The sequence below is a fragment of the Aspergillus flavus genome, chromosome 2, assembly GCF_009017415.1.
Source record: "Aspergillus flavus chromosome 2, complete sequence".
Lineage (NCBI taxonomy): Eukaryota > Fungi > Ascomycota > Eurotiomycetes > Eurotiales > Aspergillaceae > Aspergillus > Aspergillus flavus.
In genome coordinates, this window is record NC_092409.1 from 5,669,163 (window position 1) to 5,694,549 (window position 25,387).

Below are 25,387 nucleotides of genomic sequence, written 5' to 3' on the forward strand. Positions count from 1 at the left end.
ATCATACGTTCTGCCTTAACGAAGCGACTAAGGCTCCAAATAGCCATCACTCCGTGATTAGCAGCGCGCCCTTTCCTTGGCACCGACACTTAAAACGCGGCACAATATATGGAGTGGATCACAGCGACTCATGTAAATCACCAAAAAAGCCCGTTCCCGCGGGCTTCCTTTCCATTGGACAGGCTTTGCTCGGTATCTTCGTCAGTCCTTCTTTCGCCAGCCCCTATCTGTGCCCATCGATCGTTACCGACTATCGTCCTTCCTTTTCACCATGCTTTTGCCAGCTTGCTTGGTCTTGTGGTTGTGTGAGGGCTAGATTATCCTTGGGCCCCTGCTAGTCGTTGCTGTTAGGGAACTAAAGCTTCCTGGCAGGAATGCCGGTAGAAATCACGCCACTGTGCTTCAGATTCTTGAGTAAGTCATGCATTTTATCCCACTGGCTCTATAGCTGCTAAGTTGATTAATCCTATCATATAGAGGCATTCGCCTCCTTGGCTGGGAGCTGTATGATGGTGAACCCGATAATATTGTCTATGACCGACTGACGGGGACTGTGTACGAATTGGCCGCTCCTAGCCTTTAAATATTGTGCTGATATCTCTACAGTTCGATTACATGTATTGCCTATGGAGCAGACAAGCCCACCAATAGACCTACAACCGAAAGAGATGGCTTCCTCCGTATTCTTGGACAGAACTAGTGGTAGACGTGATTCTGCACCGCCATTTCCAAGGACGCAAAATGACATCGTAGTCTGTTAGGTGGATATATGGCTGTGGTGTGGCGGGTGGCCTTTATTTCTTTGGTTCATCAATTTACTACGAGGCGCTTAGAGTTGCCTGTGCAACTCCAAGCGCCTCAATCTATCACATCATGAACGAAAGCAAAAGACAAGTCCAGATGGCTTAGATATTATTTAAATATTATTGTGTGGGCTATCTGGCCCTCGTATCTAATTCAACTCGTATTTACTGCACTTGTCTACCTCATTAAACAAACGACATCGTGCAACACACGACAAAGATGGGCCTGAAATCCCCAATTCCGCTGAAAGATCTCAAATTCAACACACCGGTGCCATACACGCTACACGTAGACCGGGAATTGCTCCAATTGACAAAGCAAAAGCTAGCTCTCTCCCGATACCCCGAAGAACAGACAGATTTTGGGGAGAACAACTGGGCCCAAGGAGCCAAAGTCTCCCGCGTAAAACAGTTAGCAGAGTTCTGGAGAGACCACTATGACTGGGAGGCTGAAGAGGTGCGTCAATCTTCCTACTGTGCAAACAAGCTAGAACTTACTAATTAAGAGCAACAGCGCCGCCTGAACGCTATCTTCAACCATTTCCTAGTCAAGATCGACGTCCCCGGCTACGGGCCCCTGGTGTTGCACTTCACCCACACCAAGTCTACCAGACCAAGTGCTATTCCGCTTCTATTCTCTCACGGCTGGCCCGGCTCCTTCGTGGAAGCCGTGCGCGTTGTACTCCCGCTGACTGAGCCCGAGGATGCAAAAGACCCAGCCTTCCACTTCATCGCCCCGTCAACCCCTGGGTTCGGTTTTTCACCCGCGCCCACCAAGTCCGGCGTCGGTCCCAACGTGGTTGCACGCGCATACAAGATCCTAATGACCGACGTGCTGGGGTACCCAAAGTTCGTGACCCAGGGCGGCGACTTCGGGTCCTTCATCACGCGTTCCATCGCCATCCAGTACCCCCAGGTCGTGCGCGCCCAGCACTTGAACATGTTCCCAGTCCCTCCTCCTACGCTGTGGTCAGCACCGTGCGCCTATCTACGCTGGTGCCTGTCAGCGCTGACATACTCGGAGTTCGAGCACGAGTCGTTACGGGTGCGCCGGAACTTCGAGCAGGATCAAAGTGGGTACCTCGAGGAGCAGAAGACCCGGCCGCAGACACTAGGGTTCGCGTTAGGAGACTCTCCTCTCGGGCTGCTCGCGTGGTTTGTGGAGAAGTTCCATGATTGGGGCGACGTGCATGATGCCTTGAGTGATACGGATATCATCACGTTGGTGATGATGCATTGGATCCAGGGCGCAACTCCTGGTCTGCGGTTTTATAGGGAAGCGTTTGGCCGTGGTATGCGTGAGGCTGAGAAGACTTTTGAGACGTATGTGTCAGTGCCTTGCGGGGTCAGTATGTATAAGAAAGAGCAGCTCCATGTAAGTCAAATATCCTGTGACATGTATCGGGTAAACGGAAGAGTGTGTACTCATGAATTTAAGTGTCCTCGCGACTGGGCCGCCCAGGTCGCCAACATCCATTACTGGCGGGAGTATGATCGAGGGGGTCATTTCTCGTCTCTCGAGAGGCCGGATCTGTTCGTGCACGATCTCCGCTCGTTCTTTTCCTCCCCTGTCGTTATGCAGGCATATGCTCGGTAGTCGAAGGTAGTGAAGGGATACACGAACTGCTCGGTCCCTATGTGATATAAGAAGAAGAGTTCTTTCCCATACAAGGTAATGCATTAAATATTCGCTGAACTACGTCACCAACTGGATATCTTCATAATGCATTCTATAGCTCCTGTTTCCCTAGTTAGAAGCCCCAGAGCTTCCTAAGATCGGCCGCTCGATCTGAAGTCTTCCAGCCTGTTTCATTCTCAATTCGAGCCAGATGTTTGAGTAGAAGTATCTTCTCCGTGGCATATTCTTCCTCCAGGTTGGAGCGAGCGTGATGAGACGGTATATTTTGTCTGATGATACTAATTCTTGACGACGGGGAAAAGCGCACTTGATCATCTGACGAATCTGGACAAGCCGATAAGGATGACGATTTGTTGGCGAATACTGCTCCTGCAATGTAAAGTGGCTGAAGCTGGTTGACCCAGTTCGCACTAAATGTATCAGCCGAAATTCCATATTGCTTGTCTGTTATTTCTTTTGGAATAGTGAGTAGAAGTGGTATCCTTTGAAACCTACTGAGAAGAGTTTGACATAGATATGCCACAGAGTTCTCTCGCATGCCAAACAAGATCAACCTTAAAGCTGGTTAGCTTCAACTTCAATTGACTTCCTATAGCTCATATACGGTCCAAAGATAAGGTAATGTCAAATGACAACACCTACAGCATCCTTAACTGGAAAAGACGAAATCTCCGATTCGGGAATAAGGCCGGTTTGTAAGAGTAGCATGCATCCGGTATGGTAAAAGGTATTGCCACAAACTAGGAAGGTTCAGGATAGAGCTAGATACGCAGGAAGCAAGCAACTTACTAGCCGAGGCACTTGTATATATCACAGCCGGAAACACGCTGGGGGGAATACAAGAGTCCCTCAGTAATGGGCACACCTCTTGGGGGCGAAGCCGGTACCATTTCTGGAGCTCCCCCCATAGTCTGGAGACCGAGACAGCAAGTGTAGACCCAGCTTTTTTTGTGCCAAACCCGGGTGCGGCTAACATATTGACAATCTGAGCAAATATAAAGATGGCAAGATTACAATAGTCATCCACGTCCCTTTCCGTGGCCAAGGATTCAATGGATGTATCATCCAACCAGAAGTCAGTTGGGATCAGTGTCGTCTTACCGCTGATAAAAGCTGCCCATACATCTACCAAAGTAATTAGTCATTGTCATAGACTGGGTTTCTATAAGCTGTACCAATTCGAGCAAATGCCCAGAAGCAGGATTTTACAATTCCCTGGCTCGAGCCATTCCACTTCTTTGCTAGAAGAAGGCCAGCGCATCCCTGTAAAAGTAATAAGCATGTGTATTGACATGAGACAAGCGGATGGCAGCTCCCGCAGACTTTCAAATGCCGCCGCCACTCATGGACATCGGACGCCATCATTTCGTAAACGCACAACAGGGTACAGGTTGCGAGAACGGACGCATCCGCTTTTGCGGGGTCCTGCCGGAGAAGGTGTTGTATTGTAGATTGATATAGCTCTAGGGTGACTGGTCGCTGCACTTTCTCCACGTGGTCTAGCTGTCGGGAGGCGAGAGACATAGCAGCTGCTACAAAAGCTGTGGACTTCATCATCGAATGCAGGGATCTCATTGTGAAATGCATATTAGAGTCGGTTGTCTCACACCACGTTCCAGTCTCCTGTATGAATGAAGAAATCAAACGAGCTTTTTCCGTGCAAGTTACAGGCAGAAATGGCTCGGGCTGCGGGGATTCATCCCGAGAAACCGCCAGACCAAGCGAGAACGGGGGAATATACGTCCCAGCCTCATGCGTCGCTATGCTGTGGGGCCGATAGTGATAGACATCGGATAATGGGGAGAATGCATATTCAAGGAACACGGGCTGGAGTGGCTCTGGGGTTTGTGTGTTGGGCTGGCATAACAGATGACCAATGCTAGAGTGTCCAGTACTCAACCCATCGTTCGTTCCCGAAGTACGAGACGTAGAAGATTCCTGTGAATGAAGATGAGAAGTATCTAGCGCGCTCGAACTGCCCTTAGAGCCACAACCAGATCTTTCTAACGCCGTTAGTGCGGTGGCATCATCTACGGCAGACTTGTCTCCATGAAACACGCCCTCGTTCTCTTCCTCATCTGCCCACGACCTGTCTGCCTCATGCGATTGGTCTAGGACAGAATCGGAAGTGTAAGTGTCGTTAGGGAAATGGTAGTCACGAATGATTGACTCTGACTCATCGATGATCTAGAGCAATAGGTCAGTACATGCACTGACGCTTAATCACTAAGTAGCATAATGTACCGTCGGAACGGCTCGTGCCTGAGACGGCAAAGAATCCCGTCGTCTTTCAATAGCACACAAGGTAGCAACGTCCTTATGAGATAAGCTGAGGTTACGTGAACGATGGAAAGAAGCCTTGAGTCCCCATCGGCAGGTCGTTCCCCGAGCCTGGCAGTTCCTACATTGTGGGCGGGCTCCATCGCCTGCAATGATATGCGTGAGCGGATAGGTGACTCCTTCGAAGATTCATGGTATTCTTACACTTCCGGCGACGGCTACGGCATTTCAGACTGGAAACTGTCAACTGCAGCCACTCATTAGATGGGGTTTCACTTTGGTCGCTTACCATCCCGATCTCGTCCGTTTCCACCGAATCTTAGTCTGACTCGCGGATGCATCACTGTCCGGCGCTTCCATATTCCATACAGGCTTCTAGGAAGGTCCTATGAAACGGTAGTTTTGCGAGAAGAGGCGACAACTGGGGTTGCGCTTTCTTCTTGGATGCCCACAGCTGAAATGATGAACTCGATTCTCCCCATCATCCATGATTAAGTCACAGAAAATGTAGACCAGAAGGCTGTGCTGATCCAAACGCACGATTGGGAAGAGGGTCGTAGTGTGGAGAATTTCCCACAAGAAGGACCAATCACACGCTGCCAGTTTGTGGCGGAAAGGAAATGGCAACCGCAAGCGCCGCCAAGCAATTGGAACCGATTGTACTTCGAAGTCTACTACAGCAACTATAGGGTTACAACTATGTGCAAGTGTGATTCTACTACTTATCAACCGATATGCCTGCATATCCCACTAGTTCGATCGAGCATTTAAATAAAGCCCTCGGAATGCTCGAAATGCCTCTTGCTTACCGTCCAGAAGTTCCTCCCCTAGGTACGCACACTTGGAAGAATGGGTCAAAGTAAAGAAGTTATCATCATTGGAGCTGGCATTTCCGGCTTGGGAATGGCCATTCAGTTAAAACGACTACTTGGTCACGATAACTTCACCATCTACGAGAAATCAGACAATATTGGCGGAACATGGTGGCACAATCGCTACCCTGGATGTGCCTGCGATATCCCTAGTCATTTCTATTCTTACAGCTTTGCACTGAAATATGACTGGACTACGATGTTTCCTGGTCGTGATGAGCTCCATCAGTGTAGGTGCCCCAATCTTCGTCAGATAGTGTCCCTGACTGATAGTGTCTAGACTTCTTCTCTGTTGCTGAAAAGTACGACATACTCCCCCACTGCCGGTTCAACGCCATGTGCGTTAGTCTAGTCTGGGATAATCTGCGTTCTCTATGGAACTGCACCTTCCAAGACACTATCTCTGGAGAAACCTTCAAGAAAGAGGCCCCTGTTGTGGTCAGCGCTATTGGAACGCTTGACCGGCCTTACATTCCGAATATCGAAGGGTCAGAGTCGTTCCAGGGTGAGGTCTTCCATAGTGCAAGGTGGAATGACTCCTTTAAACCTGAGGGGAAGAAGATTGTGGTCCTAGGAAATGGAGCCTCCGCTACTCAATTTGTTCCGGAGCTAGTTAAGGATGTTGGGCCCCAGGGATCAGTAACACAGTTTGTACGAAGTGCCCACTGGTGGACCAAACGAGTTAGTAATTCCTTTATAACATGTCATAGATCTATTCGCGATGCATCACTAAGCCGTTCAACGCAGGGTAATCCGAAATACTCGGAACGATTCAAGCTGGTTCTGAAGCATGTTCCCTTCGCAGCGAAGGTCTACCGTATCACACTCGCATGGCAACTAGAAAGAGTCTTTTCTTCATTTTACATGAACAGCAATGGCGCTGCTATGCGCCAAAAGATTCGTGACGCTACCTACTCGTTCATTGAAAGTGACGCGCCGCCCCAGTACCACGAAATTCTCAAGCCAAGATACGAACCTGGATGCAAACGTCGGGTCAATACCGCTTCCTACATGGTTTGTCTACACTCGCCACAGATGATTCTGACCGATAATTCTGTGGTGAAGGTAGGACCGGACTACGTAGAGACCAAAAGTGGGGACCGTCATGTAGCCGACGCAATCATCTACGCAACGGGCTTCCAAACTCAGAAGTGGCTATTTCCCATGCAGATTAAAGGGATTAACGGCCAGGATTTGCACCAAGTCTGGGATGCTGCCAGCGGCGCTGAGGCGTACAAAGGCACTGTGGTGAGCGGGTTTCCCAATTTCTTCATTCTATATGGTCCAAATGCCGCAACTGGTCAACACTCTGTTATCTTTCATTCGGAATGTCAGATTAACTATTCGTGTCGTCTTCTTCGGCCTGTTTTGAAGGGCAAGGCCGACTCGATTATGGTCAAACTTGAAGCGCAACAACAAGACCTATCTTGGGTCCATGACAAGTTGAAGCATCTTGTGTTCAACAGCGGCTGCCAGAGTTGGTGGATGGATCCAGTCACCAAGAAGAATACCTTCATTTACCCCGATCCTATGTACAAGTATTGGCTTCGTACGATTTTTCCGTCGTGGTCTGACTTCGATATACGGAAGGACGGGAAAAGGCACAGCAGCTGCGGCGGGATGCTCTCCATGGGAGTGTTTATACTGGGTCTGGCAGCCGTTACTATCACTAATTCTACAGATATCCAAAAGCTGATAGGGAAGGCCTCTAACTGGCTACTGGCCAATGTTCATTGGTCTTGACAGCACGCGCCGCAGGATCAGCATCGTCTGTCTGACTTAAATCAATGATCTCATCTTGTGTCTAGTCACAGTCATTTAACGATTATTAAGTTGTGGATTGCAGCGTTTGCTTTTATTTCTGGTCTCATTCTTTTACGACAGTTAGGGCTTGTACTGTCGTAGAATATAGAACCCTTTAGTCCCTAGCATATATTCCATCGCAATTCTATTGAAATTGACACACTCTAAGCCCGTTCTTAATTGGTCCAGGATCCTGTAAATGGATTCGCAGTGTTTTTGCCAATCATGTAATTTCCTGTAAAGTACTGATGCCGGGTTGGTCATGGGTATTAGAGAGATGGTGGCAGAATCCGTGGTGGCTCAAATCTGCCTATAGAGGATTATGCAGAAGACCGATGAGACTAAATATCTTGGCCATATTCCGCGACTGTGCAGCTAGTTAGATCATAATGGTCCGTAACAGGTTAAACCTTTCAGCCTTTCATATTTGAAGTTGAACAGAAGGATGTAATTATGACTTGGACCCTCTGGTCAAGACAATGACAATCCAGAAAAAGAATGAGATTGACTCTTGCTATCTAGTGCGAACACATTTTAGAAGAGACTTGAAGTAATCCGCCAAGCCAGGCTTCCTCCTTGTATACCTAAAGTTTAAAGATAGAGAGGGGCCTGGCGAGAAGGGCATCTTTTAATGGTCAGTCAATTCATTACTCAATTTTTTACGTTACTACAGCAAATGTCGATATTTCCTTAAGTAAATCCAAAGATTGGGCGGAACATCTTGTTTTTAAGCGAGATATTACTTAAATCTTGTAAATTAAGATGGAGCCTATTAAGAGCATATGCCAACGGGTACTCGTTATCCATGAGATTGGGTATATTTAGCGTCAATGTCTTGCGAGACAGAAAAAATAAATTAAAACTTAGAGACGCAAGAGTATATCCCATTTGATAAGTTGTCCGTCTTGTAAGATACATGTATTTCCGCCTAGTCAATATTCCCTGCTTAAGAAAAACAGCACCATTTTGAATGTTTCGTCCTCTTTGGTGTCTTGTTATTCGGATGGTCGCTGTCCTGATTCTTAGTCCTCACAACCTCCTGGGTCATATGGTTCTGGTTTGTATCATATCGGTGAGTTGTATTCCAACCTATGCTATTCTGACGTGGAATATTCTGGTTCATAGCACGATGTATCACTGTATCCTGGCGATTACGAACCATCGGATGCTCATCCAGGCTGAGGAAGTGTATAAGTTCTAGATCTAGCCCATCAAGGCTTACTTTATATGGAGTCGTAACAATCTGGTCGACAACATGCGAGCTGATTCCATCAGTGCTTATATTATCGTCGGTACTTATATCATCTGAATTCATGCCCCTCTGCTGTGCAATTTGTTGGCTCATGTAATTCTGGCTTGCACTCTCGTGGTGTTCAATACCCAAACTCATGCCATCCTGATCCCTCACATTAAGATACATGTTAGGATCTTGTTCCAAGAATTCGTCGATTTCGCGCCATTTCCCCTCCGAAATGTGAACGGCGTTCTCTCGCACGTTTTTATTACAAGCATCGTCGTTCTTGAGACGATTAATTGTATCTCGAACCCAATGGTGACAATTTGACAGTTTTCCTCTAGGATCCTCACGAAGGATCTCTAGCAAACGGTTCATATTACCAACCTGGCTAATTGCAAACTTGTCAATGGATTCATTTTCAGGCAGGATAACCAATCGTTCGTGGACTGGGTGATCTGGTCTTTTGTAGCAAGGAGAATCTTTCGGAGGAGGGAGGCCTTCATCCAGCTTGGATTCGATCCCACAGCAAGCATGAAAGCGCCTTGAGCGTTGTAGTGGGGACCCATAACTGGCTTCTATGAGGAAAGTCCAGTGGATTCTACACATGGAGATATGATGATTAGCATATTTTGGAAGGCCTGGAAAGAAAAGCTGTGCATATCGTTCGGGTTCTTACTCTTCTGGCATATAGTAGATACCTATGAACAGTCCATACACATGCGAAGCACCCATTGTACCTTAGGGCTTTGTAATACCTATCTGATATCTCTTAAAGTGGGTCTGCTAGATAAATGATTGGCTTCAGGAAAATAAAAATGTGTAATCAAGATCACGCTGGTGATGAAGATCCACTGCCAACTGTTGCCGAATGCATCTACTTATATAATGGATAAAGCAAATGCTAATATCTCATGTACCCCGTCGACCCTTTGATACTACTCAAGTGATATCCTTATTATTGTCAGGTTGGCCCAAAGGCTACGTATGTCCTATATTCGTCTTCACAGAAAGAATAATGACCGACCCCGCCATCCGGGTAGAATACTGTTCAAAATGAATAATCACTTATCCTGATAGAAAGGAAGACCTAACAAGGAAATTTGCATTGGTGGGGATTTTGATGCATATAATCAGTCTCGAGTCTGAAAGCGGACTGTGGATATAACACAAAGGGACCATTGCTCAGATTCTGAGACAATGGTTCTCCAGTAGGAAAGTGTATCACTTCTTAATGCTGTATGTGTAACTTGAGGGTGCTTGATCTCAGATGAAAGAGTTTCCTGATTGTCATTCGTATCAAAGGGAGCCGTACGTGCCATTTTATCCTTAGGACACTTCAGGCCAGAGTAGGTAATTATTCATTTCATTTCTACCCTTTCGGTATTATAACACAGACGTTTAGCCGAAGCTTATAGCTTTATGTACCGATAAGTCATCCGGGATTGTTGGAGTCTTGTACTTGGCTAGCTACCCAGTTGCCTAGGAGAGATGTGTGTTGCGATCCAGCTGCTTTGGAGCTTAAATTGAGCGGGCGAAAAAAGCGGTATACCGTATAGTAGATATTTCAAGTGATGGTACGCGTTCTGCCAAGTATTGCGAGACTTGTAACCCCACTATTGTATCATTATTGTTGAGGACCATAGTAGGCCAGGCTGTTCAGCTGGCTTGTGTGATCTGCAGTCAGCTGAAAACCCCGCTATCCAGCTCATACTGACCCACTTGGTGATATCCAGTTGAACTCTCAGCTCAGCTCGGAAAGGACAGACTATTCTCTGCTGTCTGGTTATAAATATCCCTCTCTTACCTCCTCAATCCTCTATCTTCGTTCAACTCACTGCCACTTGTTCCTCCTACCTACCAAACACAACCCACCAAAACCGACCCTTCAATATGCCTTTCATTCCTATCCCTGAGTATGTCCTCTTCATTAATAACGCAAACCATCTCTGTGAGACTAATACAATATCCTAGGCCCGGGTTTTACGAGCACGTCATCAACAGACCCCCGCCCACCGTCGTCCATTTCTGGGACTCAGCAGCAGGTCCACCTACCCAAGAATTCCAAATCTTGGAGTCGGGAAACCACCCTGCTAGCGATCGTGAGACATTCGGGGTTGATGTTTCCCAATTCCCTGTTCCAAACGCCCCGAGCGACGTGCCTGTGACGATCCTCTTCAGTGGAGGCCAACAGTTGGACACTGCCAACGGTGGAGATATTGGCAAATTCTTCCATCTTCTTGAGCAAGCTGAGTGAGGGCTTTGAAATCATAAAGCGGCGGCCTTACCATGAATGATGCATATAACATGTTAGGGCACCGGGCCGTATGGACCCGGAGAGGGTTAAAAAGGACCTCACATGTTGTATCTAGCTTCTTTCCCCAGGGATCAGTCTTGTAGCCAATCCAGTTGTCATCTTTGATCCAATATACCTTATCTAGTCGACAGGCTGACACACCCTGCGTTGTATGTCGTAACCAGTATGACCATTATCGAAGATAAAGGTTTATTTTCTGTTTATTCAATATTCTCTGGGTGTGGAAATATGGCTGGACTTCGCTGGACTCAGCTGGGGGTTGAATTGATCCCCGTAGCCCCACCCATGACGTACCCTCCAGATCTGCTAGCCAGTACCGTATCTGATATCGATCTCAGCCTTTTCAACGCTAAGATGGGACTATTAAGGGACAGATTCTTGACGCGGTACGTGTTCTGCCAGGTGTTGCGAGACTTTTGACCCACTATTGTACTTATTATAAACAGCCTTTACATTTCTCAAAAGGACTAGTGAATGTGTAATTTTTATTTCTTCAGTCCATACTTTTCTTGCCCTCTTTACTAATCAGTATTCTGCCTCTCAGATAAGCCCGCTTCTATGGATAGCTACCCGGAGTCCAAACCATACTTAATAACCACGGGGGTGCGCGCTCCGGGGGGGTCAGGATTTAGTGGCTGGGGGTCAGGGTGGGGCGGAAAAGGCAGCTCCTAAGGGGTCAGGGTGGATCTGACCCCCAAACACTAAATCCTGACCCCCTTGGAGCTGGGACCCCATAACCACGCCCTGTTGGTGGTTGCCTCTGAGATTTGTCATCCACGCCGAACATTTTATGGTTGTCAAAATTTTGTGCCCCTCATATACTACAAAATATTAAACTTTGGCCATCAAGGCACTTTGGCGGAGTGGTTAACGCGATGCCCTGCTATACAGTATCTGTATATCGGTCTAGGCATTCCCTTCGGGGGCGTGAGTTCGAATCTCACAGGTGTCGATTTTTTTGGCCCCCTTCCTTCTTCTGTCCCGCTTCAAGGAAGGTTATTCAAGGCATCTTCTCGCTCAAGTACATGCTCACGGAGTCTTGGTGACTGACCTATTTGTTCTCTCGCAAGACCTTTGCGCAAGCTGTGAAATGTCAAGGTATCCGGTATGTAGCGTATCCGGGATATTTGCGAAGTTGATTTGAATATCATTATCTATCCCCTTGTGAGGAGTGCCGGCACATCTGGCTCCCAGTGTGTCTTTTATAAACTCAATCCAACACGATAGTGTTGGAAGTACCGAGCACTATATTGGAGTCATGGCGTTGCCCCAGTTTAGCACGAAGGGGGACGTGTATTACTAGTCCCGATGTATCCGATAAATGTAAGTCCCCATATCTACATGGGCTTGTTGCGATAGATAAGTTGGTATCTGGGTCTACCGTCACACTGTAATCGTCTATGAATGCGTTACCGAGTCACCGGGTAAGGAGGAGTATCTCCTGCCAACAGGGGTATGATAGCAGCCCTTCCCAGTTCTTCAATAGACGGGAAATTTAGACGTCTCTTTCGTATATTCCGTTTTTGCTTGTAATAGGTGAGACACACGGTAATAGTCCGCAAGTTATATGCTTTCGGATCTTACTTCTCCATAGAATCGTATTAGACATTGCGATATAGAAGCATAATATAGCATTGAGAGGTTTATAGGATGCAATTGCTTCTTCAACAAGGGCAGTTCAACAATCCAGTACTATCGCTGTCAAGCTCCATGATTGCTGTGTTGGATAAGTTACTGTGATCCTATCACGATATTACTCTCTGAGCCACATTCTTCATGAAGATTGGCTGCTGAGAGTTGTGGACATATTGAGGCTCAGATTACTTCTCTTTATATACCTACTGAAGGGATTAGTAATCAGGACTATGTCGACTTACTACTATAAATTGTTAATGGTTGCAGCTCTGTAAAGTATAGACTTGGACAGCGTGGGACTGTCCAGGTAGTGCAGACGGAGAAATTGAGTAGCCGCTAAAAGCGGCAGCACTGGGGGAACGCGAATCGGAAACGTATATACAAAGTATAATTATTCTGTAGGTTATTGGAATGGCCTCCTGTGGATGTAGTCAGATTGTAGAGAAATTATTTAATAGACAAACTAGAAGACTAGACGAGATATAGAATAAATGGGCTGGCTGTGCTTGTCATAGATTTTTGTAGGAGATATAGAAGACTAGTACTAGATCGAAAAGCATGGATGAGAATGCTCTTATGCACGTTCAGCCACCACATACCAAGACGCATTAAATAAGCCCCATGTGACAGGATATTAAGCTCCTCTTCAATGTAAGAGCCAAGAATATCAATCTGACTGCAAGACACATGCCCTCACTCTCTAGCCTGTATCCCTTCTCAGCTGTCTTCAATCATTCAAGAGCCATCACCATGAAATCTCTTAGGCATAGACCATGATAACCGATTCCTCCGTAAATATAGCCTTGTCATCCCCAAAGGAAGGATGAGTGTAGCGGCACTTTGGAAAGGATAACCCGTTCGACCGTAAGCAGTCCGGACACATTCCCACTTTTGCTTTTCTGCAGTTGCTCAATAATCTCAGCAACTCGGCATCTTGCTTCAGGGCTTTAATTGACATGCATACACAGCCTGATACATTGCAAGGCCCAGGGTGGCACTTGGGCAGCTTGAGTGCGTCCCGGTGAACTTGTTTAAAGCTCTTGGCTTCAAATGCATCGGTACCAGGAAGCAGTCCACACGCTTGTAGTTTCCACGTATAAAGTGTTACGTATTTGGATTCGTCGGTTTTGAATGCAGTCAAGCTATTCAGTACGCTTGTAATTGCCTTCCTAACAATACGATAGAGTTCACGTCTTTTTCTCTCGAAATCCACTGCAATGGTACTTAGCGAAGCGTTATCTATCCATACAGGGAAGTGAATTGCCTACCGACGATGTTGCTGTGAATAAGTGGATGGTCCACCAGCAAGGACAAGTCAGTATAGGAACCCGCATGCGCGAAGAGTATCTCCTTCGAAATGGCAGCAAATCTCTCCGGTAAATCCATAACATATGCGAGCAACAGTAGTGGGCACAGTTGCGTGACAGTAAGGTTTTGTAGATTCTTCATCAACCATAGTTTAACTTGGGAGGCAACAGCCTTTTTGCACATGTATTTGTCGATCAGAGTAGCGAAGTCTTCGAGAAATGTAGGGCTCGGATTCTCCGGTATTTCATCAGTTCGAAAATGTACTATGTTGCAAAAAGTGAGGAGCGCTTCGGGATCATCCCCACTCAGAGGTATAACCCCCGGTCCTTCCGATCCCTTGACTATCGAAGTACCCTCCTTGCAATGAGGGCTAAGCATGGCGGACAATACAGGGGAAGCTGCAGACAAAACCTTGGAGCAGACCTGGAGCAAATCATCGCCACACTCGATAAAAATGTCGCCGTCTGGGTCGATGAATTCAACTGGCATATTGACAATGAAGTATTAGTTGGCGTGGGGCTGGATGACTCTGCTTTTACCACCACGTCTGGCAGATTGTGATTAGGATGGGGAAGAATGAATTTAACCTAGTATACCTCAAAAGGTCTCACTGAACCAATCTCAAGTATCCTCTGATGCACTGTAGATTAGAAGCGAGAGATAAGGTTCAGAAAGGTCAGGAAGGTCAGGAAGGTCAGGAAGGTCAGGAAGGTCAGGAAGGTCAGGAAGGTCAGGAAGAACAGAAAGATCAGAAGTGGTTGTGTTGAGCAGATCAGTGAATGCACAGGATGTGGTCTAGGCGAGGATTCCGTTTATCGTTTTTGGATCATCGTTCAAACCCCGCCCACGAAGTGTTACTCTCAGTTGCCAATCTCATAGTCAAGAAGATCTACCACTACCGTGGAAATACCTCTCATGTCATATGCCTCTCGACTAGCATCTAAGTATAAGTGAGCTTAGCTATAGGCGACATATGTCATTGAATTGTTATAACAATATCACCGATCAGATTAAGGTATGATGTATCTTGACCATCAAGGTGTTGCAGTCAAACAAAGCAACGAGGATGAATCTTCAACTTCCAATTGCTTTCCAAGTATTGCCACTTGGACAACTCTAACAGTATGAGTCCCGTTTAGTTCGTTTGACGTACTTTCTCGCTCTTTGTGAGAAAATAAAAGGAGCATCGGGTACTTCTATACTCCATTGATGATCTCTCACGCGCAGGGGGATCTACTGAGAGTGGCATGCAAGTATTTAACATGGAGGAGTACGTGAGCGAATTCCGTTATAAGCGGTCTTAGTAGCCGAGTGTTGAATTGCCGTTGCATTCATGACTTTTCCCACCAACTGTGAGGCGCCGACAAAACGATATCAACCAGAAACCCAAGACAAGACCAATGAATACCCATATACTAAGCACATCATATCATACGGAGAAGACAAACTTTACGTTGCACTGTTGGAGAAGCCGGGCTCTGTGAGCATCCCAAGGAAGAATATCGTCTTTGAAGATATGACTAGAACGTTACATACAAGATACAGGTACAACTGGACTTTCACTATTGGATCCCAGATAAAACCAACCCACGACGAGATGAAGGTCTATGCTGTGGAATACCATCCCGATATCTGGACGCAATCTTCTATAGTCGACTTAACAGAACGACATAGTAGTATCCGTCTCACCCCACGATGCGCACATATTGTGTTGGGCAAAATAGCCAACGTCATGAAACGATCACGGCTCATAGACATTCTTTGCGGGCGTTCAGCTGTCTTGCTATCATATGCTGTGTCATTCACAGGTCCAACAGCATATCCTACCGCTGTGACAGTCGCATTTGGGTCCGGATAGTAATAGGTAATAAAAGGACTCGGCAATAGTCATCTAGGTACCCCTGTATTAGGCTTCTCGGTAACAAATTGGAATAAGGTGCCCGGGACCACTATGGCATGTATTCATAGAAAAATGGACAAGTAGATATCAAGGCCACGATCAGATGTATGCGAACCAGGGGGAAGTATATTATCATAATCAATGGACAGTACTTAATCTGTGCTATTAGAGATAGTATGGCTATAAGGTCAACCCCTCATTGGTCGGATATTGAGAAATTGGATGCACAGGAAGGTATAGGTATTGGATGCCTTCAGTGGGTTTACGAGAGTCTTTGGAAGTATCCTGCCAGGACGTATCATACTCTTGGTGATGACATGGTCAGAATGTCGACGCTTTCCGGATTTTGGATTATTGGCTGCTGAAAGCGTGGTCGTTTGAAACCTTGAGATCCCTGTTTGGTGCTGCAGGCGGAGAGAATCTCGGGGTATATATAGTGACCTGACCGTGCAAGTTGTACCACCAAAAGCGTCCATTTTGGGCATCTAACATAACTTCGAGCAAATTAAGACTAAGAGAAATAACTAATTTATTACCAAACTTCTAAGCTGGGAAAGAGCCGAGCGTGAGGTGCAAAAACTGAACGCACTGAGTTTCGGCACCTCTGCAGTTTCCCCAAAGCGTTATATATTTAACCATATCAACAACATTTGAGAAAAACAAACCAACGTCAAGGCACTTTGGCGGAGTGGTTAACGCGATGGCCTGCTATGCCCTAAATGTGTGTTGCGAGCCATTCCCTTCGGGGGCGTGAGTTCGAATCTCACAGGTGTCGACTTTTTTTTTCGTTCTTTTTGAACCCTAAATTCCCCATACTTCGGCTTCGGAACACTGAACTGTACAGGCCTTTCACTATCCTGCCATCGCTTCAGTGTCAGATGAAGAAGCAGTGTGGTATTCCTCCCAAGACCCTCCTCTCCTGCCTAAAATCTGTGCGCCAATCGAACCGTTGTCGAGTGTAGGAACAGGGAACAGCCTTCCACATGGGAGCCCGATGCCATTGGTCTGGAATTTCCTACTTTGAGGTGTGCCAGGAACCTCTAGGTGTTTAGAGAATCGAGATAACACTGCGTTGTTAGAGATATGGGGGAATGAGAGAGAGGTAATTAAGCCATGTGTGGACGGGGATGGCGGAAACCACAAGTATTCAACATCCTGCACACCAAAACATAGTAAAGCAAATAGGCAAATGCAGTACCAAACAGAGGTTTAGTTACTACCAGCCTTGTCTCTCCTTATAACCAGTGACTTTCATTCTATTTATATTTCCCCAAGAGTGGCTTAGTGCCTAAGTTCATTCACATAATTCATCTGTTCCAGAACAAAGACATATCGCCTATGTAACCTCCGTTCAACATTCAACAGCGACACAGGTGCTTTCACAGCGACTGTCAAAAATGGAATCATCCAGACTAGAGGCCCTGCCCCCGGAGATGGAATATGCTATCTTGTTTACTATCCCAGATCTTGCCTCTCTTAATGCCTTGGTTCACGCTTCTCCCATTTTCCATACGTTGCATTTGCCACGGCGGAAACAGCTACTATCGACTGTCTTAAACAGATGTCTCTAGTTACCTGTTATGGTCGAAGCAGTTGCTGCTTTGATTGCCTTGCGTGGGTTGGAAGAAAGACGCAAGACTATAGGTCTTTTGGAATTCTACAATTTCTCTACACATATATCCCGTTACGCTCCAATTTAAATCCGACTTCCAGCCTATCTGATATATGGTCGATGTATCATGAACAGGACATGGATGTTTATGATACATTTACGACTTTCACAGAGAATGACCTAATCGAAATGGCTCGACTCCATACGATAGTCGAGTATATTTCGGAAGACATGGTCTGTTACTTTCTCAAAGCCATACCAGGTACCCAAAAGCAAGAGCGAAGTATTACCCTATCACCGCCAGAATCCTTTCGAATACAGCGCACCATATATCGGCGGGAAATATTGCGACTGTTGTGTGAATGGACGTATTTCGAAGGGAAAGTACGGACGGATATCCCCGATCCAAGTGGAGAGGTATTTTGGAGCGATTTGCTTTCCGTATTGAGTCCATGGGAGAAGGAGGAGGTCAGATGTTTCCAGGAGTATGTCTTCCGCCACTATGAAGAACTACCTGGAGCTTCCTTTCCCGAAGATAGTTGCGAGCCTTGTTCTAAGAAAAACGATCCATCCACCCTTACATATGGACCCGGTAAAAGTCTCTACGCTTTATTGATATGTGTACGGTTATTAACTTGAATGATTAGTTATTAATGACGACTATAGGGGGTACTTCATGTTTTTTGGGATAGGGTACCTCTATCGCTGAATCCGCGGATCCAGAATATCTTGCTCGGAGGAACGACTGGCCCAGCAGATCGCCATGACCCGTGGTCGAAGGGCCTACCTGGGCGATCCGATGCTTTATGCTTTCGATGAAGGTCCTGATAATGGTGCGTACTACGAAGATTATGGTGATCAAGGCACAAGCGGCAGGATCTTCGTGTCGGATGAGGACTGGAATAGCCCAAACCTGGCATGGGCGTAGTGCTTAGATCCGGACACACCAAACGCTTCCATAGAGTACTTTATACAAGCTTAGAATTGTCCATTACGCACGTGGGGATATATATTTTGGGACAAAAATCGGTTAGAGGAATGGGATATTGGCCCGCAGACTGTGAAAGAGAAGGTCCTGAGTAGTGAGTCAGCTTCGGAGGAGCTAATTTAAAACTCATCCAGTCAGCTACCAATCTTGAAACTCATGTTGACATCAGGACTATGGCAGCCAGGTTTATCGCTGTTATCACTACTATAAATTAGTAGGAATCTATATTTCTCATCGGTTGTGGAGAGCTCTGGATATAACCAGGACCGCGAAGTCCTCTGGCGCCCGCAGGCGTACTCAGGTCTTCCATCGTACACGATTCATATCCCGAGTAATATGACGTAAAAGCTGACTTCGCGCATATTGATGATCTCGCCGGCTTCCTGGTCAAAACCATAGATCCTCCGGAAGTCTCAGAGAACAAGGAGCTAAATTTCATTAGTGACCATATCAGCTCTAACGAGATTGCGGCCCTATTGGAGAAATACTCCCACAGAGAGGTGGAGAAGAGTATATTGCCATTGGAGGCTATGCGTCGGGTTTGGAAGAACAAGGAAGAAGTCCCAGAGGATCTCAAACGGAAGAGTGCGTTTCCGGACGACTTTTGGATCTTGGCCAGGGCAGGTCCACAATGATTTGCTCCCTGATGTAAAGACGATGACGTTTGAGCGGTATTTCGAGAATAAGTTTGGTTCTCAATAGTTCGTCAGCTGTTGGCGTTCTGTCCGAAAGAATGTAAGTTTAGTCAAGCTGGGGGATATTGTTGGGACTCTCCGCATGCTTACCCCGGCGCTATCCTCTTTCCGACACGGAGACTGCCCCATTCGGAGAGGAACCTGGAGAGCCCTCGTACTTCGAGTCTATCAAATACCTTAGCCTGAGGTAAATGTCATGCTGAGTAGCTCGGTATCCTGTTTCCTCGGAAGAATTGTAGCACGGCCCGATCTGCGGGGGAATGGCCAGGACGTTTTTGCGTTTTCGTATTGTGAAGATGTGAAGACTTCCCCGGCTTATGGGGTATATAAGTCCCGTGCAGCTCTCTGCAGAGTATACGCAATCCAGTTTCCCTTAAACATTCCTGATCTCAATTCCGCAGACAATTGAATCCAATGCAGCGTTACATTTCTTTATCCGTGTCGCTGTCTTTGCTTTCCGGGGCTAATGCTCTGGTACGCCCTGATGGTGTGGTACGTTCTAACTTTGCTTTGGTGCTAGCAGTGACTGATGCGATACACAGGGAAGACTACCCGCGTTGGGTTGGAACACCTGGAATGCATTTGGATGTGACATCGATGCCTCCAAGGTCCTGACTGCCGCAGAAGAAACAATAAACCTGGGCTTGAAAGATGCAGGTTATGAATACATCAATAGTAGGTCAACCGCGACCTGTCATATGAATGCTAACCCCTGTAGTCGATGATTGCTGGTCCGTCAAGAGTGGCCGAGATCCTAATACAAAACGCATCATTCCGGACTCGGCCAAGTTTCCGGATGGAATCTCAGGTGTCGCTTCTAAGATTCACGACTTGGGTCTGAAGGTCGGCATTTATAGCAGTAAGTAACTGGGTAATTCATGAGAGGTGAATGAAGCTAATAGGAAAGGCGCTGGTACGGAAACCTGCGCTGGCTATCCTGCTAGTCTGGGATATGAGAAAATAGACGCCGAGAGCTTTGCTGAATGGGGCATTGATTGTATGGAAGTTTACTGCTGCTCCAACTATTAGAAACCTTAACTAACTCAAGTGATAAGATCTGAAATATGACAACTGCGGCGTACCTACTAACTGGACCGATACATATACCCACTGTGTGCCAGACAACAGTAATGGGTCTAAGTTCCCCAACGGCACTTGTCCGGATATTTCTAACCCAGCACCGACGGCGTACGACTGGAGCAGCTCGAACACTGCTCAAAGATACAACGCTATGCGCGATGCCTTACTGGGTGTCAATCGGACCATTCTCTATTCGTTGTGTGAATGGGGCCAGGCAGACGTGAACACATGGGGCAACGGGACAGGAAACTCTTGGAGAACAACGGGTGATATTACACGTAGGTCAAGACTATCTGGGATCGAGCAAGAGCATATCTGACTCGAACAGCCGACTGGAGCCGGATTGTCGAGATTGCCAACGAGAACTCGTTCCTCATGAACTATGCCGATTTCTGGGGATATCCAGATCCTGACATGTTGGAAGTGGGGAATGGAAACCTGACTCTCGAAGAGAATAGAGCTCACTTTGCTCTATGGGCAGCGATGAAATCGCCTCTGATCATCGGCACTGCTGTACGTCCCCACCTTGCTCGAGAAAAGAGGTCTAGCTAACTAAAGTAGCTCGACTCAATCAATGAGGAGCACCTTGCTATTCTGAAGAATAAGCCCTTGCTGTCCTTCCATCAAGATCCGGTCATCGGTCGGCCTGCGTATCCTTATAAATGGGGATACAACCCAGACTGGACATTCGATCCAGCACATCCAGCGGAATATTGGTCCGGACCATCCTCGACTCTGGGTGGAACCCTGGTCTTGATGTTCAACTCGGAAGACAGTGCCAAACATCGGACTGCCGTGTGGAGCGAGATCCCTGAGCTGAAGGATTCCGCCGAGAAGGGCAGTGGATATCGGGTAACTGACATTTGGACGGGTGAAGACCTGGGCTGTGTGAAGGATCAGTATGACGTGGAGTTGCAGAGTCATGATATTGCTGCTCTGGTGGTGGGAGAATCATGCTGATTGCGGTGAGGGCCCCGAGCTTTGTGTCCTGAGCTCCCAAAGAAGGAAAAAAAGCAAGTCGAAGATAAATCAAAGCGGCATGTTTTAGTAACTTTATAACTGTGCCTAAGTAGACACTGCTAAATTGTACCAAAGAAAGCAAGTAGTGATCGATGCGTATGATACATGAACGATGTAAGACAAAAGCAGCATTCGGTGAGAGGGGGAGAAAACGAAAAGATGCGACTGGATCACTGACTCGCCCACTTCAATGGGATGGTAAGTGACCCGCGAAACCCTTTAGTGCTCAGAGGATGACGGATGCTTCTGCTGGTCTTAAGAATCATTAGTACGCCTATCAACAACCGAGTACATAGACTATATCATGCACGCTCATATCAAGTTGCAAGGAAAGCCAGGGCATAGAAAATGTGAGAGAATGCTACCACGCTGAATACCTGCACCAGGGTATAGACTCATTATAACATTATCCATAGTCCATCACACAGTCTCACAATCAAAACAGTTGAATTAAACAGATTCCTAACCGGTCACCGCCACAGATCGCCTCTGCTCTCACGCCTCCAACCCCCACTACTCTTAGGACGCCCATCATCCACCGGAACAGCCAGGAACCCGCCGAAGCCATTACCAACCAACACACTCTTCCTTGCGTCACCACCCCAGGAACGACTCAATTGAGCATCGTGAAAGCTCACTGGCCGTGTCGTGCTATCGCGCCGGCCTCTTGTTGAGGGTGGTTCATAAGGAGTGAAATTCCACTCCAATTCGTCCAAGCCCTTGCTGTACACGTTCAGCGGCTGTGCGAGGATGCCTCCCCCAAACTGGGGCCCACTCTCACCACCACCGAACAAGCGAGGTGGAGGGGCCAGCAATAGTGTCTCGGGGAATCCTGCATCACGGACATAGAGATCCCGAAGAGCAGGGAGCGAGTTAGACATCAAGGATGAGATTAGGTAGGAGTAATACGAGCTCGCCACCGGCGGCATACCGTAAGAGCCGGCTGGAGAGGATATCTCGTAGTGCAACAGTTCGAGTGACCGGGACGTGAGCGGTGGCACTTTTTCCGGAGGGAACGATCGTGAAACTTCCTGGATGACCGATAGTGCACGGAGCTCTGGTGCGACAGAGAGAATCTGGTGTAGAGTTGAGGGATGAACTTGGGTAGATGACAATGTCAATGATTGCAAAGAGGCTCGGTTTTCAGGCAAGGAGAAAAATGCGGCAAGCCCGCTTGCCGTGACGTTCGGGGTATCTCGAAGGGTAAGCCGCTCAACGGCGGGAAACGGGGGAAACGTTTGAGAGTGTGCGAAGGTGGCATCATCGAGCCAAGGAAGATCGTCCAAGGTCAAGTCACGAAGCTTGGGAAACGCGCCCAGGCCGAACCGGAGAATATGAGGCTCGACTTGCAGTCCTGACAATTCCAGTATTTCCAGATTTGCCCAAAGGTGTGTGCCAGGCAGTTGCGAAAATGTGCCCTCCGACCCGTGGCGATAATTCATCCGACGAAGATCTGGACACCGGGCCATGATCTCCTGCTTCAGAGCGAGGCATGCGGGGTCGTCACTGAAGAAACCAGCGGGTAAATCCACGTAGCGGAGATTGGGTAACACGGAGACCGTTCGTGCAATCTCCGCTTTGCTCGCCTCGCGAGTCATATACGGCATGCGCAGCGAGCGGACCATACTCCCTAAGCCGTGTGATTGTCGAACGGTTCGCATGAAGAGCGACAGGCGAGCTTGGGGGGCGTCTTCGGGGTCGCCATTCTTGTCGAAGAAGGAGCGGCGTTTCCGTTTAGCGGATAACTGAACCTCGAGCTCACAGTAGTGGACGGCGTCGATGCGGACATTGGAGTAACTAGTGATTGAGATGGGAGATTAGCCGGGGTAAAGGGGGGGAAAATCATTCGAAGATGCAATCCCTACAGAAGAGTGTCCGCATCGATGGACCACCGCTTGCACACCAACGCGCAATGCGCGAGGTCGCGCATGTCACAAAGCATACAGCCATCCTCGGTCATGGATTCCTCGGACGTATCATAGCTGTTATCTTCGGTGTGGGGACAAACGAAGGAGAAAATGCGGATTAAGACACGTCGCGGTAGCCTCTTGGTGTAATCGGTGCCCATGATGGGCAGTGGAGGAACATCCTCGCGGTGAGTGCGGAGATGCTCATAGCTGGCCGCATTCCCCGCACGGCTATGACTTTTCGATCGCTTGCGAAGACGACTTAGAAAACCCATGATGAGAGCGAGAAGCACAAATGCATTGATGAAACACGAAATGTTCGAATTAAAACGAAAAAGAAGGGAGGGTGGTGTTGCAGTCAGAGAAATATTAAGATGGCAAGAATAAGGCTAAGCGAAAGAGAGGAGGAGAGGATGCGTGAGAAATGAACGGAGCCGGAGGTTGCGAATGGAAGTGGGGACGGGGAACCTCCACCAGATATGGGAAAATGAAATCAATTAAATCAGCACCGGGAAGTGCCGTCGAATTATCTTTTGCCAGTGTTCCACTCATCCAACTCCAAGTTGCGCCCGGGGGTTCCCCAATGGAGAAATCTGGCGGTTGCTTCTTTGCCCATCGGGCTCGCTCTTTGATTCTATTTGTTCACGTTTCACTCCCACGGCTCTTGGGAGGTGTCGATCCTGCAGCTGAGGGTCAATCATTTCAGCCTTCCAAGGAACTAGTCCGCACGACAGGTACAGGGTTACTGGGATCGATGCGCTATGCTTATTTTTATCGACCATCCAGAAGCGAAATAACGAGGATAATGTTGCCCAGTTTCTGGAGAGCACGCTTGCCAAGACAGGGGAAGAGAAGGTCCATCGCGTTTCAGGAGAGCGGTTATGGCCCCTCCGATGGTTGGATGAAACAGGTGGGGCGCACGTCGTGATGAACCACAAATTAATTGAAGGATCACTCTAATCCCTTTTGAGTGAAAGTGCCTGTCAGAATGTGTTGGACAGACTTTCTTAGTTCTCATCACACTTTCAACACTTTCTTTATATCGCCCCCAATGCAACAAAGAACGGAGATTACATCGTTTCCGCGGGATTTCTTGTTGTCGGCTTCTGCAAGGATCACATGTTTCACGCAGGGGGAAAGCGTGCTGCGCTTACACAATCCATGAGAATGATCTATAAATATTATGGATCACTAGTTCTCGCATTGACGGTTGAGGTACTGCCGCAGTCGGGGCCCTAGTGATCTCACGTAATGCTATATTGGTTCATATTTCCTGGAATATCTAATCCTCCTCGTCCTCATCGTCGCTGTGCCACTCATGCGCATCAGCACCCAGACAGTTCTTATAGGCCTCCCTGATACGGTCCTTGACAGAAGGCGCTGCTTGGGCCAAAGCTTCCAAACACTTTATCACTCAGTAAATATCTTACCTAGTCTTGATAGACCAGACATACCTTGCCTTGTTCGCCAATCATTGTGATATATGACCTGCCCGTCGTCAGGATCGCCATTCTCTGGTTGCAGGACGCCATAAGGATCCTCGCTCAAGAGATGGTAGAAGTATGATTTCAAATCCTGATGTAGTCTTGCAACCTGAATGTAAAAGTCAACAGCCATTCCCTGATCACATAGTGAGGGATCATACCTCCTCCCATTTCGGAACGATTATATGCGCATCGTCTTTGTCGAAATGCTCGTCATATTCCTCTATTTCATAGGCAGCGCCGCTGGTCTATCTCCAAACAGTGTTGGTGTCGTCGCATAAATTCTGGTGTTAGAATTATTGTGCTTGAATATGGCTGGTGCATACCTGGTAGGTTTCCTTGCTGCTCTTTACAGCTATTATAGTTTCTGCACTCGCGAGGGCCTCCCGGAGGGCATGACAAATGTGCCCGAGGAGACGGTCAACTCTATCGGTCATGATGAGCTGAGAATGTCAGACGAAAGGATGTTTAGAGGAGAAAATAGAATTGGAAGATGAGCGAAGCAGATGATTAGATAGGGAGGGGTAAATAGCACAGCCAGCTTCAGCTGATCTTCAACCGCAGACAATCGGATCTTCCCCTTGGAACATGGATACTCCATCATCATCATTCCATATTGCCCAATATTAACGCCCATTCATAAGCGGACTCGGTTCCCTCCATAGGTAGTGGTCGCCGCGGGCATACAAAGGTTTCCCAGTCAAGCGATAAATATGTGACTCAATATCTTGTTATCTGGGTGACATGACTGCTGGTGTATATTGAAGATGCTGGATAATTAATCGAGGAAGATAGTTTGTAGGGAAGAAC

General features: G+C 47.4%; 10 protein-coding genes and 2 non-coding genes across 12 annotated transcripts; 7 read left to right on the plus strand and 5 right to left on the minus strand.

The window, feature by feature from the left end:
• Positions 1-903: 903 nt before the first annotated feature.
• Positions 904-5,308, minus strand: F9C07_2278298 (uncharacterized protein). Its single transcript, XM_071510285.1, has 8 exons — positions 5,012-5,308; positions 4,927-4,955; positions 4,687-4,868; positions 3,618-4,629; positions 3,232-3,567; positions 3,085-3,182; positions 2,938-2,996; positions 904-2,852 (listed from the first exon to the last, which is right to left on the minus strand). Exons 1-8 carry the CDS (start codon positions 5,080-5,082, stop codon positions 2,555-2,557), a joined length of 2,085 nt encoding a protein of 694 aa, XP_071364073.1. The 5' UTR covers positions 5,083-5,308; the 3' UTR covers positions 904-2,554.
• On the plus strand, positions 1,024-2,400 carry F9C07_2057525 (putative hydrolases or acyltransferase; the record flags this gene model as incomplete). Its single annotated transcript, XM_041290344.1, has 3 exons — positions 1,024-1,260; positions 1,318-2,178; positions 2,242-2,400. The coding sequence occupies 3 exons, from the start codon at positions 1,024-1,026 to the stop codon at positions 2,398-2,400; spliced, it is 1,257 nt and encodes a 418-aa protein (XP_041143636.1).
• A 76-nt stretch (positions 5,309-5,384) lies between the features above and the next one.
• Positions 5,385-7,556, plus strand: F9C07_2132922 (putative dimethylaniline monooxygenase). The gene is made up of 3 exons (XM_071509121.1): positions 5,385-5,824; positions 5,875-6,275; positions 6,342-7,556. Exons 1-3 carry the CDS (start codon positions 5,572-5,574, stop codon positions 7,335-7,337), a joined length of 1,650 nt encoding a protein of 549 aa, XP_071364074.1. The 5' UTR covers positions 5,385-5,571; the 3' UTR covers positions 7,338-7,556.
• A 569-nt stretch (positions 7,557-8,125) lies between these two features.
• On the minus strand, positions 8,126-9,200 carry F9C07_2218153 (uncharacterized protein; the record flags this gene model as incomplete). The annotated part of the gene is made up of 2 exons (XM_071509695.1): positions 8,126-8,971; positions 9,019-9,200. 2 exons carry the CDS (start codon positions 9,198-9,200, stop codon positions 8,344-8,346), a joined length of 810 nt encoding a protein of 269 aa, XP_071364075.1. The 3' UTR covers positions 8,126-8,343.
• Positions 9,201-10,524: 1,324 nt separating this feature from the next.
• Positions 10,525-10,888, plus strand: F9C07_1909 (uncharacterized protein; the record flags this gene model as incomplete). Its single annotated transcript, XM_041290351.1, has 2 exons — positions 10,525-10,547; positions 10,606-10,888. The coding sequence occupies 2 exons, from the start codon at positions 10,525-10,527 to the stop codon at positions 10,886-10,888; spliced, it is 306 nt and encodes a 101-aa protein (XP_041143640.1).
• A 909-nt stretch (positions 10,889-11,797) lies between these two features.
• F9C07_t11 lies at positions 11,798-11,900 on the plus strand. Its single transcript has one exon. It is a non-coding gene; the product is annotated as a tRNA-Ser (tRNA).
• Positions 11,901-13,343: 1,443 nt separating this feature from the next.
• Positions 13,344-14,380, minus strand: F9C07_1908 (uncharacterized protein; the record flags this gene model as incomplete). Its single annotated transcript, XM_041290347.2, has 2 exons — positions 13,344-13,795; positions 13,852-14,380. 2 exons carry the CDS (start codon positions 14,378-14,380, stop codon positions 13,344-13,346), a joined length of 981 nt encoding a protein of 326 aa, XP_041143641.2.
• A 2,085-nt stretch (positions 14,381-16,465) lies between these two features.
• On the plus strand, positions 16,466-16,566 carry F9C07_t12. The gene has a single exon. It is a non-coding gene; the product is annotated as a tRNA-Ser (tRNA).
• Positions 16,567-17,634: 1,068 nt separating this feature from the next.
• F9C07_1907 (uncharacterized protein) lies at positions 17,635-18,331 on the plus strand (the record flags this gene model as incomplete). The annotated part of the gene is made up of 3 exons (XM_071508472.1): positions 17,635-17,995; positions 18,051-18,072; positions 18,127-18,331. The coding sequence occupies 3 exons, from the start codon at positions 17,635-17,637 to the stop codon at positions 18,329-18,331; spliced, it is 588 nt and encodes a 195-aa protein (XP_071364076.1).
• A 1,169-nt stretch (positions 18,332-19,500) lies between these two features.
• F9C07_1906 (putative alpha-galactosidase B) lies at positions 19,501-21,126 on the plus strand (the record flags this gene model as incomplete). The annotated part of the gene is made up of 7 exons (XM_041290360.2): positions 19,501-19,578; positions 19,629-19,761; positions 19,805-19,945; positions 19,994-20,083; positions 20,142-20,444; positions 20,495-20,679; positions 20,728-21,126. 7 exons carry the CDS (start codon positions 19,501-19,503, stop codon positions 21,124-21,126), a joined length of 1,329 nt encoding a protein of 442 aa, XP_041143643.2.
• Positions 21,127-21,656: 530 nt separating this feature from the next.
• On the minus strand, positions 21,657-23,368 carry F9C07_1905 (uncharacterized protein; the record flags this gene model as incomplete). The annotated part of the gene is made up of 2 exons (XM_041290348.1): positions 21,657-22,983; positions 23,052-23,368. The coding sequence occupies 2 exons, from the start codon at positions 23,366-23,368 to the stop codon at positions 21,657-21,659; spliced, it is 1,644 nt and encodes a 547-aa protein (XP_041143644.1).
• Positions 23,369-24,375: 1,007 nt separating this feature from the next.
• F9C07_1904 (uncharacterized protein) lies at positions 24,376-25,014 on the minus strand (the record flags this gene model as incomplete). The annotated part of the gene is made up of 4 exons (XM_041290349.1): positions 24,376-24,488; positions 24,548-24,686; positions 24,739-24,825; positions 24,904-25,014. 4 exons carry the CDS (start codon positions 25,012-25,014, stop codon positions 24,376-24,378), a joined length of 450 nt encoding a protein of 149 aa, XP_041143645.1.
• Between the last annotated feature and the right edge of the window lie 373 nt (positions 25,015-25,387).